General features: G+C 32.4%; 1 protein-coding gene across 5 annotated transcripts in view; it reads right to left on the minus strand.

Annotated features, from left to right (window-relative positions):
• Awh (LIM/homeobox protein arrowhead) overlaps positions 1-16,168 on the minus strand; it is a 33,147-nt gene that overhangs the window by 6,540 nt on the left and 10,439 nt on the right. For all 5 annotated transcript variants that reach the window (XM_088029646.1, XM_088029649.1, XM_088029647.1 and 2 more), the window contains exon 2: positions 2,538-2,719. In XM_088029646.1, the coding sequence (XP_087885772.1) occupies positions 2,538-2,719 (182 nt within the window). The remainder of the gene's footprint in view (positions 1-2,537; positions 2,720-16,168) is intronic.

Consider the following 16,168-nt stretch of genomic DNA (forward strand, 5'->3'; position numbering starts at 1 on the left):
GAACTTGTCTAGCAGTGCTGCTGCAACAACGTCAAAAAGCATATCAAACCTATTTCATTAATTGTAAAGCCAAAACTGCAAATTTAAATAAAGAAAATATGAACTTTTCTGAAGGATTCATAAATATTTACAATTATTCAGTTGTATTAATAATTAAATCAATAAATCATAAATAAAAATTAATTAACTTGTAAATTTAATGATGTCGCCTAAAAAAAAGGCTGGGCTAAAAAGAAACACTTTTTGGTCTTAGTACACAAATAGGTATTTTTTTTAGTAATGGCATTGATTGTTCATAAAAATTCAAAAAAATAAAATAAAATTTCAGTCTTTCAAAAAACATCTCAACCGAGAATCAGCGAGAAATCGTTGTTTAGCATCAAAATAAGCGGATTTCTGCTGTTTTCTTGCAATTCAGCCGTTGAATCTAAATAAAAAGTGGTGGTGTTGTAGATTTCGAGCTCTTCTTTGCGAAATCAAGTCAGAAAACGGCGAGAATCAGCAAGAAATCGTCGTTTAGCATCAAAATAAGCGAATTTCTCTAAGAATTTTGATGATTTCGTGGATATTTCGACTGTTTTCTTGCAATTCAGGCGTTGAATCTTGATAAAAATTGGTGATTTTGTAGATTTTGAGCTCTTCTTTACGAATCTAAGCCAGAAAACGGCGAGAATCGGCGAGAAATTGTCGTTTAGCATCAAAATAAGCGAATTTCTCTAAGAATTTTGATGATTTCGTGCATATTTTAGATGTTTTCTTGCAATTCAGCCGTTGAATCTTGATAAAAAGTGGTGGTGTGGTAGATTTCGAGCTCTTCTTTGCGAAATCAAGTCAGAAAACGGCGAGAATCAGCGAGAAAGCGTCGTTTATCATCAAAATAAGCGGATTTCTTTAAAAATTTTGATGATTTTGTGCATATTTGGACTATTTTCTTGAAATTCAGCCGTTGAATCTTGACAAAAATTGGTGATTTTGTAGATTTCAAGCTCTTCTTTGCATATTTACGCCAGAAAACGGCGAGAATAAGCGAGAATTCGTCGTTTAGCATCAAAATAAGCGGATTTATCTAAAAATTTTGATGATTTCGTGCAGATTTCTGCTGTTTTCTTACAATTCAGCCGTTGAATCTTGACAAAAATTGATAATTTTGTAAATTTTGAGCTCTTCTTTGCCAACATAAGTTAGAAAACGGCGAGAATCAGCGAGAAATCGTCGTTTAGCATCAAAATAAGCGGATTTATCTAAAAATTTTGATGATTTCGTGCAGATTTCTGCTGTTTTCTTACAATTCAGCCGTTGAATCTTGACAAAAATTGATGATTTTGTATATTTCGAGCTCTTCTTTGCCAATTCAAGCCAGAAAACGGCGAAAATTTGCGAGAAATCGTCGTTTAGTATCGAAATTTTCTCTAAGAATTTTGATGATCGCCTCGGTCATTAAAAAAAGGCTCGGCCAAAAAAAAACACTTTTTGGCCTTGGTACACAAATAACACAAAATATTTTTTTTAGTAATTACATTGATTATTCATGAAAAAATAAAGTTTCAGTTTTTCAGAAAACATCTCAATGTTTATTGTCGTGTAACTTTTAAAAGTTTAAAAGTTTCTAGCAATGCATTAGTTAGCTAAAAGGCAATCAATCTTTTGAATGATGCAACATAATAAAAAATCGATGAAATAATTTTTGAGTAATAGGTATGCAAAATTGCTAAAACAGCGTTTTTTGGAATGTGAGATCAGCTTTTTAAAAACATCATGAGAAATAGGTACTTGTCCTATATGAAGTTTTATAGCTCTTTGGAAAGCTTATTAAATTAGGTTTTCAAAACACTGGCAAGCAATTTCATAGCTTTGTAAGTTTTCAATAAAATGTGAAGCATATAAAAGTTTGTACAATAGAACCAAAAAAAGAATCTCTATGAATCTGGACCTGATAGAATAAAACAAATTGGGAATCAAAAGACTATTCCACTTTAAAACTTTACCAGTACATTTTTTTTTTTCAAAATTTGTCGACTAGTGTAATCTATAAAAGATTCAAATTGGACAGATCATCCTCGTCGTGTTCAAAAGAGGCCGTGGAAAGATTTAATATCGCCATCGCCAAACAGCTTCTGAATGTGCCTCCCCTTCTGAATATTCATAGCCCATTTACAGCGAAGCTTCGATTCAGCCCACGCGAATTCGGGAGCAATCGCCGCGTGTATCTTTTAATGAGAGTTCTAATTCCTTCTAATTTAGTAATTTTTATTCGAACCGCGACCAAGAAGACACGCGAACGTCCGTTTCTTAAGTCCCTCAACGCACTTTACACTGAACTTCAATTTGGAGTGTTTTAAATTCATGTTTTCGAACACCGACGAGTCGTAAAGAATGTCGTTCGCTTCATTTCGGTATTCGATAATTGTTTCATTAACATTTTACAATTTTCGGTAGGTGTCGGTCCAAGTTAATTATAATATTCGTGGGCGAGATTTTTCTTATTTTAGGAGAGAATTGAAATGTTTGCCAATTTTGAATTCAAAGTGGGTACTTACTTCGCATAATCTGCTTTACAATAGATGGCTCGGTCGCGGATGAAGCAGGATGGCTGGCGGTCCAGTTGTAATTGACAGACGCAACACCTGAGGCATCTCGCGTGCCAACTTCTGCCAGAGACTTCTAAAAGAAATTTGTCACTTATTGGGTCACCACATGCTGAGCACAGTCTATACTCTGTCTGAAAAGAAAAGGACATTTTGTAATGACTGGTACACATTTCCCCTACATTTTTACATCAGGAAAAAACGCCTAAATCAAGAAATTTTTCAAAGGCCCCGCGAAGAATGTTTTTGTTCTCACATCGTACGCGTATAGTTCACGTATTATAATCACCTTTTTTTCTCCTCATTTAAAATTCTCCGTTAATGAAACGTCAATGGCCACGAAGGGACGAACGTGGTCTGTGTTGGCAATATATTGCATTAACCTGTCGGCAGGGGCGCTACACAGAGGTTACGGTGTTAATTAACTAATTTATAACAACACCGCCGATCGCTTACTGGTGGTACATAAACTCATGAGATTCCTCTCGCAGTTCATGCTGTTGATGGACTTCCGTAAATCCCATCCAGCTAAATTATTTTAACCAGTGGGATGCTTTTCAAGTTATCCACCATTAAATGAATATAACTTCTTTTTTTCACATTTTGTTTTTTGCTCATTGCCCATACATCAACTATAAAAGGTTTATTTCGATTCGGATCATTAACACCGACTTTTGTTTCATTTGCTGTTATTAATAGTACCTAAAAGCGTTCTTAGATATCTTCGAAACAATTTTTTACTAATCAAAGTGTGTGTTATTATATAAACATATTAATTTTAGTAAAATATGGGCCAATAAAAAACAAGACTACTCAACCTTTATGGTGATTCTCACAAGTCGCGGCTAGAATTTTTATATTCATTCAAAAATCCGTCATAATTTATTTAATATGCTTATTTACCATAACTCAATAAATTTATCAATCCCTACATATTTTGTTTGGACGTTGACTTTAACATGACAAAAGTAGCAATAAGTTAGTACAATACAAAGCTTTAGATACTTTTAATTGGAAGTGAAAAACACGAATCGTAGAAACGTTTGTTATTTTTTATTGGAATTTCATCAAAAGCGGTTTCATAATTCAGTAGAAACATTTTAACACCACTTTTGAAAGAAAACTCCGGTGATAATAAACACCGAAGGCAACTGGCTTTCCGAATCCTTCGTGTCTCCCGCAGCGTGAAGATGTTATTCTACACCAGGCTCAATTTGTAAGCCGCCGCCACATTTAGTGTTGGTAAGCCCTAATCCGATTATATTTCAAATCGCACACTCCCTGAATTATAAATCCGTCATTAAAAAACTTAACTCTAACATACTACACAAATAAATAATGACAAATATTTTAGAATACAATAGCAGACTTATCAAGAAACAATAATTCCACGTCTTCAAGGCCGATTTATGGCACCAAGATGTTACAATTTCTTAGAGTTTCGAGTATAATTGATCGTCGTGAGGGTTGGAGGAGGGCTGACAGAAGTATCCAAGAGATATCGCATCTTGTCATTCCGATCATTTATCAAAATATATTTGTTATGTATTTGTATAATAATCTAATACACAACACCTGTCATTCAGCTGCAGTGACTTACGAGATGGAGTTTATTATTGACTGCGGCAGCTTGGGATTGACCGTTTATCGTGAAGACCGGGTCAAAACATGCATACCTCATTCTGACATGAATCAAAACCTTTTCAAAGGCGAAATACAAAATAAACGCGTTTTATTTATTTAGTTTTGGGTACATTTCACATGTCTACTGAAGCCACAATTGATGATACTTTCTTGTGTTCAGACTTCTTAATGAAGTGGATTAATTTTTTTTGGATTTTCATTAATCATCGCTCTTCTCATCGGTTTTCGTTTTTTTTTTCTCAAGTTTCAATTCGCAGCTTTTCTTTTCTATTTCCGATTCTCAATACAGTACAGGTGATAAAATTTACCATATTTCTCATGCATAGAAATGAGAAAATTCCGGAAAATTTCATTGATTCTCAAAACATATCAAATCCACGGAAGAATTCATATTTATTTCTGTAGCCATCTATGTAGAAAATGGTCTAAAAAAAATCCAGAGATTTCAAATCATCAGATAATCCAAAAAAACGAAATATTTAAAGTACCTATCCAGTACATCTAAGAAAAAGGCAAAGAATCCAAAAAGGTCCAAGACAATCGACAGAATGCTAGGAATTGAAAATGAGAAGTTTTCTATAAATCTGTTGCAACTCCAAGAAATTTAGAAGATCTAGAAAATTTTAATTATGTAAACCAAAATAATCCTAAAAAAAAAACACGACAATCCCAAAAATATCCGCATAATCTTGAAATTTCTTATAGAACTTATTGAACAATTATGTAGTTTTATTTTAGATTTTATATACAGGTTTCCCTAGAACTCGTGACCCAGAGAAAAAAGGCTTATGGAGGCAACAATTCTGAACCAAAATTTCGAAACAAAAATTTTTTAGCTAAAAAAGTAATCGAGTTAAGACGAAAAAATAATAACCAATCCCGAACCAGAACAGTATTTTAAAATCTGTAACTATGGACATTCATTGGTGAGATGAACATTACACTCTCGTTGCCTAGGATATTTTACTCCATTTCTAGAATAAGCTTCCGGGATTTGTTGTTAATTTTTTTAACATTTCTCAATCACTATTAAACTTTATCAATTTTTGTTTTAAAATTTACCATGTGTATTACTGTCGGCACCCTCCCTTGCCCTATGGGTCATGAGTTCTGGGACACCTATATGTAATTCTCAGGCCTAAAATTCTTTGCATCTAAATTCCCAGGTTACAAAATCCCACATTTTTAAATCAGAGTTAAATAATTTCTTATAAAAACTGGGAAAGCATAGTAAATAAAAGCGTCTCCGACTTTTATGACTTTATCATTCTAGTTAAAAATTAAATTAGAATTTTAGTATGTTGAATTCATTGGAAAATTGGAATTTTTGTTCTAAAATTTTCTAATTTTATACAAGCAAGAAATGACACCTCAAAATTGTAGAAATATCTGAATTGTCTAAGAATTTAATTGAAGTTTTGGAATTTAAAGTTTCCAATAGAAATGAAGTTCTTTTTCCTGTTCTTGAATTTACCAAATTGCACAGTAACAGTTTGATAAATTATGATACAATTGTAGCTAAAATTATTAGAAGTATGTATTAGTTATGAAAAAAAAAGACGCCCGTGCTACCTATCATAATGAATGAATGATGATGAATTCTTTCCTGAGCCCAAAACTGAAAAATTGAAAACATTTGTTCTTTTTTATCCAAGATAGAAGTTTTGTTTTATAAACGATCAAACTCTATTTTACAAACAATTTCATAGTTAGACATCACATTTTTTACAGTTACTGATATTCTGTATCAAAAAAAAGAAAAAAAATTGCTATAAACCAGGTTTCTTAAACGTTTATAAGTACCATTTCTTGAGTTAATAGAAAAATTTTCAATGTTGCAACATTTATTAGTATTAGTATTTATTATAGTATTAGTTACTTAGTTGCGGAGACTGTCGAATGTAAAATTTTATTAGAAAGGGTTGAGTAGCACTGCCAAGTTTTTCCTTTGAAAAAAATTCATATTGTTAAGAGAAAAAGGTTTAAATTAATTTTGCTTGGATTTCTGAGATATTTTAACTGAAAAGCACATGGTACTTCCACTCATGGACGTCTTTTTTTCCTCGCCTTGTACACAAAATAAGATTATTTAAAATTTCCCGTTTTTTTAAAATTTGATGATAATGATAATGGCGACGCCACCAAATTTCATCGTTTTACTTTTAATTTTCATCTAGTAACCTTTAGAATATAATTTTGTACTATGTTACAATTAGTAGTTCTGTCACTTTGGACTTCTGTCAATAGTGTCACTTGTCAAACGTCAAAATCGCCAATAGGAGAAAATTTGAACAACAAACAGAAAAATTAAGCAGAAGTTGAACCTAATTTATCGTTTTTGCCGAATAATTTTTGAAAAGTATTGTGAGGTCGACTAGATAAAAATCTTTTTAGAACCCGATGTGGATTTGGATTGATTCGAAATATGAAAACTTTATGAATAAGTGTATTAAATATATTAATACTTAATGCACCCAAATTTTATTGCTGTAGCTTTCAAACTATCACTTCAAAACTATGAAATGTTTGAAAGGTTTAAAATGATTATTTTCTAAAATATTGAAATTAGGTACACTTAATACGTACCCGTTTAGTGCACTTTTCACGCTTTTTGCTTCGATACGACAAATCAGCAGTCAAGTTGTATTTATTTTGACATTTAATGACAGTTGATTTCTATTTATTTATTTTTATTTATTTCTAATTATTTATTTTTTGAGTTACAAGCACTTTAAGTTGACAAATCACAGCTCATAAATCGCTAGAGAGCATTCTGATCCTACGTTACCTACGAAAATTTTTTCTTAAATTGCACGAAATGCGTTGTGAATGGTCAACTTTAAATGCTTGTAACTTGAATACTATAAATGCCTGAACATTGTGCGATACGACAATCAACTCAGATTTTGATGGAGAATTTCCCATTAAAAGGAAGTGCGAGCGTTCTGGGACACCTGTATAGAAATGGAAAACAATCGTAGATAAAATACAAGATTAAAAAGTTTTTCCATGACTTTTGTTAACTTGCGTGTTAAACTAGTCACTCATGCAATAAAGACAAACTTTTTAAACTTGTACATATCTTAAATAACTATTTTTTAGTGCCTAGGTGTACGCAGCCAAAAATAGCTATTGCACCGACTCTTTTAAGTCCCAAAATAAGTCTTTTTCGGACTCAATCCCAAAACGTTGCCATGACAACTAATAAAGCATAGTGGTTTACTACATACTACAATTTATTATCTTTATTTGATTTAATAGGTACAATATAAATAAAATATTAGGTTTGTAAGTAAATTAACACAATTTTCTTAGCGTTTTCGATAATTTTTTCAGGATTATGCATATTATGCAAAAAATGTCATTTTAATGTGTTTATTTTAAACAATCTGATGGTTACTAGAATGGCATGGTAACAATAATATGAAGTGTAGGTACTACTTTTAAGAAATATACATATAATTAATCAGACATACTAAGATTTTTTAATGTGTTTATGGGAGCTTTAACTAAAATGTTGTTTGTAATACCTAAAAAGATTTTTTAGGCGACTTAAACTGAAAATGAAATTTTTAGGCTTTAAAAGCGGCCTAAAACTGAGTCTTTTCTGGCCGCAAACATTTTCGGCCGATCTATGGTGGCGCCATCTATCCATAGTTTTGCATATTACATCAAGATACCGATATTAGCCTCAATTTTATAATTATTTGGGTAAAATCAAATGGACAAAATGCTGTAAAGTGCAACAAAGACGTGTTGAATTATTGAAAATGAACATGTCTAGCAGTGCTGCTGCAACAACATTAAAAAGCACATCAAACCTAATTCATACAAATTGTGAAGCTACACATGCCGAAACTACAAATGTAAATAAAAAAATATGAACTTTTCTGAAGGATTAATTAAGTATTTACAATTATTCAGTTGTTATAATTGATTAAATCAATAAATCATAAATAAAAATTAATTAACTTGTAAATTTAATGATGTCGCATAAAAAATCTTGTGTGTATCACGGCCAAAAAGTGGCATTTTGCCCTCGCCTTCTTTCTGGCCTCGGCTAGCGCCTCGGCCATTAAAAAAAGGCTCGGCCAAAAAAGAAGCACTTTTTGGCCTTGGTACACAAATAGCTATTGCGGACTCATCTGCAACCCTTAGTTCGAAAAAACTGTATTTTAGGTAGTTAACAAAAACAGCTATTAGTATTATCATTAAAGGATTAAAATTATTGATTTTTTATCATTAAAATGATCATAGTTATGGAATTTAATGAAAATTAAAAATAGCTCGTGCTATCCGTTTAACAAATTCTTTTTCTTTGTTCCAAAATAATGTCAACTATGACAGCTATAGAATAATAATTAAAATAAATTATGAACTAAATCAAATTGGAATGGAATGGAAACAAAAATAAACAAAAATAAAAAAAATAAAAGTAGGTATGTTCAAAACTGTTGTTTTAAGTCATAAAAAAAAACTGAAATTTAGCTTTACCTCTCTTAAAATAACTCTTTGTGGCAGAATAGTTCTTCCCGCCTCTCTTCAGCTCGAGTCTCTTGAACCTGGCGCTTTCTTGAAAATAAATAACCTACTAAAGTCAATTTCTTTCAATCGCACAAAGCCTCACGTTCACAAAAACTGCTCTTTTTGTACCTTTAGACCGCAGACAAAAGCTTCCTACAATGGTCAGTGCCACTCTAAACACAATTGTCGGTTATATATTTTTCACAAATTCCCAAAGTTTGAGGCCACGCTTCAAAGTGGCGTGAAAGGCAATTGTCAACTGCTTTTCTTTTGAAATGCTCGTGCCCACACTTTAAGTTTTAATCGGATTTTAAGTAGCTTCTGGCAACACGCGATAACTTATCAGATGGTTATTGAGATAGCACGATGGTATTTGACGGTGGAATTAAAAGAAGGATCGAGTGGAGTGAAAAGGTGAAAGGTTACATCGTGGGTGGTTAGTGGTCCACAGCATATTCTTTGTACAAGTGCCGAGCGCGTTTTTACGTCATCTACACTTGATCAAACAACTATTGTTCTGTTTTGATTGATTTCTTCGACCGCTCTCACAACATTTAAATTCAGACCGAGATATCATCGGTGGATTGGAAAATAACAACGATGGGGCCATTTCGACCGCTTCGCTGATCAATAGCTTATTAATATAATGATATGTGTGTGTGGAGATTAAAAGAAATGGCAACTCACCATATATGTCTGTTTGAAACTGAAGTGATTAAAAGGTTTGCGCCAAATTTCGTGCCAAAGAGACAATCATTTAATCTTCTTTGTAAATTAAGACACACAGCTACGAAGCATCCTTATGTAATAGTAATAATAATAATAATAATATCCTTCATTAGGTACATGGTCGTTAAATATTATGCAAATATAATCTAATCTTAAAATATCTAATTACTTTCCTGCTTTTATTCAAAATTGACCACCTATAGCTTTTTTGCAACATAATTTTGAAACCATACAGACAACAGCCTTTACAGCTATTTAACGAGTATTTTAATTTCAATTTTATGCGTATATAATGGGCCTGTTAATGTTAATGTATGTTTTATGTTTTAATTTTTACGTCGTATCCTTTTGAAGTGTGTTTTACAGTAATAATATCCATCCATCTATTTATTCATCTATCAAGATTTTGCGTAACAAATACGCTTTAATAAAAATTTAGGAAAAACATATTCTTCAAAAATACGGTGGGGTGAAAGAAAATAACAAAAAATGTCCATTCAAGAGAAACATTATTGAACAAGTATTTAATAATGATGAAAGATACCTACTTCTATTTCGCCACAATAATAAACGAACTATCACATTCAAATTACAGATAATACATATTTAATTTTTTCTAATTTAGGAATGATTGCTGTAGGTAGAAGAAAAAAATTGGGGCGATGCTTATTACTGTAAAAATAAAAAAAATACCTTAATTTTGTTAGTTCTATGCTGCCTGTCTCCGAACCCTTACACTTCCTTTTAATTTATAGGTACAATATTCAAGTCACAAGTATTTAAACTTGATCAATCATACCACATTTGCGTGTAAAACACGGAGAAATTTTTGTTGCTAGACTCTCCTTCACAATAATAATCTGATACACGTCCCAAAGACATTTGCAATCCTTGCGGTTTTCAAATTGAAACACTTCAGTTGATTAGCCGTTTGACATTCAGTGGTTTAGTGTAATAAAAGCTTAATAAACTACATACTCAGAAGTTAACAGTACTGCTTGAGGCATTGTCAGATTATAGTAAAGAAAACTCCAGCTTGTGCAAAGTTTTAGGGACTGTGATTGGAGAAATTATCATAATGTGCTTCTAACTCAAAAACTATAACTTGAACTGAACATTATACGATACAAAAATCATCTTTCAGATTTTGATGGAGAATTTTTCATTAACAAGAAGTGGGAGCATCCTGGGACACCTGTATACGAAAACGATTCAAATTGAATAATGCAACACGTGCAAATAATTATGTAGGCTAATTATTTTTATTTTTTTCGTTTTATTTAAAAAGGCTTTAAAATTGTTCAGTTAGATTCATTCGATCCAATTTTTATTTTCGGTAAAACTGAAGTTGTGTTTCGATCAAATAAATATAATTTGTCACTAAAATCATTGTCGTCAATAAAAGGAAGAAAAAGCACTGCAATTTTGTTTGAAAAAAAAACAATTTATTATTAAGTAAATGTTTAAAATGGGCATAATTTTGAATAATACAAACGTGTAACCGCCGTAATAACAATAGCTTTATTGTGCGGCAAATAAGTTTATTTTCACATTTACGAACCAGTATAAAATAATACCACAAAATTTTATAACATGACTTTGATTCAATATTGATGTCCGATTGGTTATAAATAAAGCCTTTCAGTTCTTAAACGGGTTAAAGAAAACTTAACGTTACTAAACACCCTGTATACAGGGTCCGGCAACACTTGTGTCCACCCCCAAAATCGTCTTTAATTTTAAAGTTACAATTTTGAAAATTTGCATACGCTTATAGTTGACAAAGCTCTAGAAGCTGACGCAAAAATTTGTTTATTATCACAGTTTGTTTGGCGTCGCGACGACTAAGAAGTATAATTTTTAGCGATTTTTGAGTTCTTGCGGAAATATTCGCGATTTAATTTTTTTTCCAACATAACTATGATACAAATATTTGAGTTTTTATTTTAAATCTAATGCAAATTGTGTTTAAAATTTGCGAAAAAAACGCTGTTTTATCAAGTTAGTTTTCAAAATTCTGACAGCGCAGTGGCAAACTACGTTCACACCAAAATTTCACAAGTCACTTCATTCTATCTTATAAAGGTTAATTTTGATTAACACGGGCATGTTGCACTTTATGGACACCAGAAATCGTTAATTTACATCGACAAAGTGACAATTTCACCAATTAAGACTTTTGTTACAATCTAAAGCGAACCAAAGGGTAGATGTCATTTGTGACACAAGATGTTGACAGATGGGTGTAAACGTAGTTCCCAATTTTGACGTAATGAAATTGGAAACTAACTTGATAAAACCGCATTTTTTTCTCAAATTTTGAAGACAATTTGCATTGAATCTAAAATAACAGTTGACATATTTTTTATACATTTATATTGAAAAAAAATTAAATTAGGGGTTGATATCACAAACTCTCACTATTAACTAAAAATTACATTTTTAAGGCGTCGCGACGCCAAAACTATCAGTGATACAAAACAAATTTTTGCGTCAGCTTCTAGAGCTTTGTCAACTGTGAGCGTATGCAAATTTTCAAAATTTTATCTTTAAAATTAAAGACGATTTTGGGGGTGGACACAAGTGTTGCCGGACCCTGTAGAAGCTACCTGCATTATCAGATTTGTTTTCTCTTAGTTATTATTGCGATAAAATTACAACCAGTTCACACCTCATTTGTGCAAGTTAATGTAAAATTTCTTTGTCAGAAAAATGATAAACTGACTATAAACATACAACATTCTATTGATGCAAACATACGACTAGAAAACTTGTCACACGCAAGCTGTCTGCAATCTTCAGTTGCTTGAATCAATTTTTAAGAAATTGATCGGTTCATAATTCCAAAAGATTTAAACATACACGTATTTCTGTTGTACCAACATAACAGGATGAATGCTATTTACAACACTAAACTGTTTAATTATATTAAAGTAAACAGTACAAGGCGCAATTAAACACTAAATGACCATAGACACATTTGAAAATATCCATTAAGAAATTTCCCCAGCTTAAAAAGTTGTGCAAAAACTTGTGTGGTTTTGTGTAAAAAAAATCAGCTTACAGCTCTGATTTGTCATCCTCCAGAGTAGGAATGGTTCAAAAAGTCGTGTTTTAGGAGGAAATTGAGATTAAGTTCTCAAAAGAGCATTTATACCAACATCATCTGAAAAACACACCTAATAGAAACCTGGAGCGAACCTTTAGTTTTTAAAACGCCACTGTTTTACTGATACCGAATCAGACTGTATGGAATAGGTTATTCAAGATTGTCTTGACTTTAGACACTCTTAACCTATGTCTATATTTAGCACGGTTTTATGGTGTTTAGAGAAGAAGTGGCTGCAGCTTAGATTTGAAGAACCTACCCAAAGAAAATTTTTTTTTTCACTTTCAAACCTCCGTTTTTTCTGTTCAAGATGATGGCCAATGCAGAAAATCGTACAAAGAACAATAAAATTGGTTGTTGCTGCAATATTTCTAACCATTTCTGGTGTGTGCTGCGTGCTATAGGCAGGAATAAGTTTGGGATAGCAAAGGGCATTCATATTTTTGGTAGGAATGTAAACTTATCGCTCATAGAATTTGTATGTTTTGAATATATAATATTGTTGACCGAAAAATGTAACTTTTTGGGCGATAACAAGTATTTTTTTGTTTCTGGTTCTTTGTGAAAAAATTTCTTTCGAAAATTTGATTAAATCCCAATTCCCAATTCAGCCATTAATTAAGTTCTTCAATATGTGTACTAACATGGTTTAAATCTAAATTTTTAGGTAGGCACGATGCGTTCTTTAATATTTGATAAAATTTTAAAGAAATTAGTGTCTCGATATTTGTTCAGTAAACAGTTTAAGAAAAAATGTGAGTACTGTCCAAGTAAAACTAATCATAATTCATTTTTGGGCAGATAGAAAAACTACATAGAATTAGAAAAAGAATATGAACGTAAAAAAGTAGTCAAAAAACTCAAATCAGTAAACAAAATTTTTAGTAAAATTTGAACCACCTTTGTACCTAATTGAATGAAAGTTGTGAAAATATTAGAGAAAACTAGCTAGTTCTAATTCACTAGAAGCTCCAATTCTTCCAATAAGAGATACCGGAAAAGACTATCAATTTACATTTTTTCTACAAAAGCGCACTCAGTTCCTCAAACGAATTAACTTTCTATCAGACATAATCGTACTAAATATTAAATCCATTTTCACATCATACGTGCATTTTAAGATGTACATAAATCACTCATTAGTGATCAATAGTTCGATAAAATATCTTAGCCTTTCGTTGATTTGTAACTGGATAACGTATGAATGGAATTAACGGTCCTTTTTTAATTTGTGCTTGTAATGGGTTAACTGAATGTAGCGTTAGCTTTGAGAACTCGTTTGGTTCGTTGCCTACGACTGGAATCACACTCCTCATTATCCATAAAATTTTCTTCAAAAACTAAATTGCATCAAAATTTTGAACAATTCATGTCGTTATTTTATTTCTCGTGGGTTGTAGACGCACAAAACATATTAACGTAGAAAAAAAACCGAACCGTCAAGTAAATATATTCCCGGCGTGAAGAGAGTGAATAAATGGAGCTAAATACAATGCTGTAAACAGCAATAGACTCGTGGTCAAGTAAATTATTAGTCTGGGGCCACGACTGACGCTAAATGTGCTTTATTGACTCCGACTGCGTTTAAATCTGCTGTAAATATACAGATTATCACACTCTAATAGTGACGGTACGAAATACGATGTTGCAGTTGAGCACATTTGCACTATTTCTTCGCTTTTAGCACGAAATCTACCTTTACTGATAAAGAAAAAGTTATTGTAATCGAGGGGATAATCCACAATGCTTGTCAGTAAAATCTGAAAATTCGTTAATGTGTAATGATGCGTGTAGGTTTCATGGCTTGGTGGTTGGAAGCGATGGAACCAGCAGCCGCAATATGTTTGTATATAAGAGGTTTTCCCCCAGCTTGACATGACACCTATTGTTGCAGCCCACTCTATTATATCCCACTTTTAAACATATTGACTTTACAAGGGTGTGAGCCTGCGGATATTTATCGCATAAATGGTGGGTCGCTTTTACTGGCTTCCTCGGAAAACAATCCAGCAAACGGAAACGAGCACATTTTTTCACGGTGCAGGTCTTTCCTGAATATTAATTTTTTTAGATTATTTCTCTCCTTCATTAGAATTACATCCCCCAAATCTAAAATTCTAGAATTTCAAGTTCAAGTTCGATTTGGATGTGTTAAGATGAGGACTTAAGAAATCAAATCTTTCAACGCAGCAAAGCCATTTTTTTTTATCTTTTAAGGGTTTAGAATCACAGAAATAACGCAATCTCTGTTTCTAGACAACTCGAAATTATTACATATTTTTGGCTATTCGAAAGCTACAAAATCACTAAAAATTCCTGAACAATCTGTTTCTTAGAAATATCTAAAAAAACTGAACAAATGTCGAAGCATCTCTCTCGGTAAAACACTAATTTAAAAACTAAAAACTCCAAAAACACTAATTTGACTTTCCCAGAAAATTTTCCGGAATTTTTAAGAAATCTCAAAAAATAGAGAGAAACTGCAATAATGCCATGGGAAATAGTTTTTTTCTGAATTTGTAACAATCTGTGTGTGGGCGATTGCCACGCTTGCCCCTCAAGAACGTCGAAATGGCCAACTTTCTTAACCATTTTCCTGTGCCAGCTTTCCCTCTTCCAATCCTTGCCTCTTGCACAAAGCCAAAACCCCGTCAAGGTACCCACAAAACGCGAATCTTTACATGACAATGAGGCTAGATAACATATGTACATATGTAACGTCCCGCCCTAGGGCTCGGCCCCTGCAGTTAACACACAAAGAGACCCCCTCTGGCCAATCTCACAATCAGTCAGGGCCGGCACTGCGCCAGCTGACTGTTCACACTTTTCTTCTTGTATTTATGGTATACATCATTGTGAATTCGGTCAGGCATTACATGGCCGCAACAGTGTTATTTTTTTTAAAAGAGGTACTGAGGTGTTGCTTTGCGTGGTTTTGACATTTGAGAAGGCTTCAAACGGATAACGTTACAATGTTTTTTGCATTCCTTTGATTGATTTACCCTACATACTTGCGATAAGAGTGAATAATGTAGTTACGAGCCGCTCTATGAGAAATTTTAAAAATGCTTTGAAGTGCTAAAATCGCTTTGGAGAAAGTGGTTTCATCTCTGATTTTGATTTCAATTTAAAATACATTTTAATCGTGTCTAATAATATTGTAATCCTAAAAATTTTAGACCTTGTGTTTAATTTGCAGCTCATTATGCAGTCCAGAACAATAATTAAAACAAATTAAAGTTTTTGCTTCCGAGGGGAAAATAACAACATCCTTACATTTAAAAATTTATGTCATTATTATTTTTGACTGCAAATATCACGCAATTGTACTCGTATACTAAATTTGCAAAAATTTGTCAAAAATAAATAAACCGAAAAATTAACACTGCCTTAGGGAAAACAAAACTAATCGAAGAATGATCAATAAATCCCAAATAACTACAGGGTGTTTTCAAAATACACTACCAAAAATTAAACACGGTCTTTCGCTCAATTGACTATTTTTTATTTTTTTTAACGATATAAAAGAAAACACCTTTTACCACTTACTTGGAACACCACTGATAAAAATATCCAC

The sequence above is a fragment of the Gnatocerus cornutus genome, chromosome 2 (genome assembly GCF_029298725.1).
Source record: "Gnatocerus cornutus isolate USDA-ARS CGAHR chromosome 2, icGnaCorn1.1, whole genome shotgun sequence".
NCBI lineage: Eukaryota > Metazoa > Arthropoda > Insecta > Coleoptera > Tenebrionidae > Gnatocerus > Gnatocerus cornutus.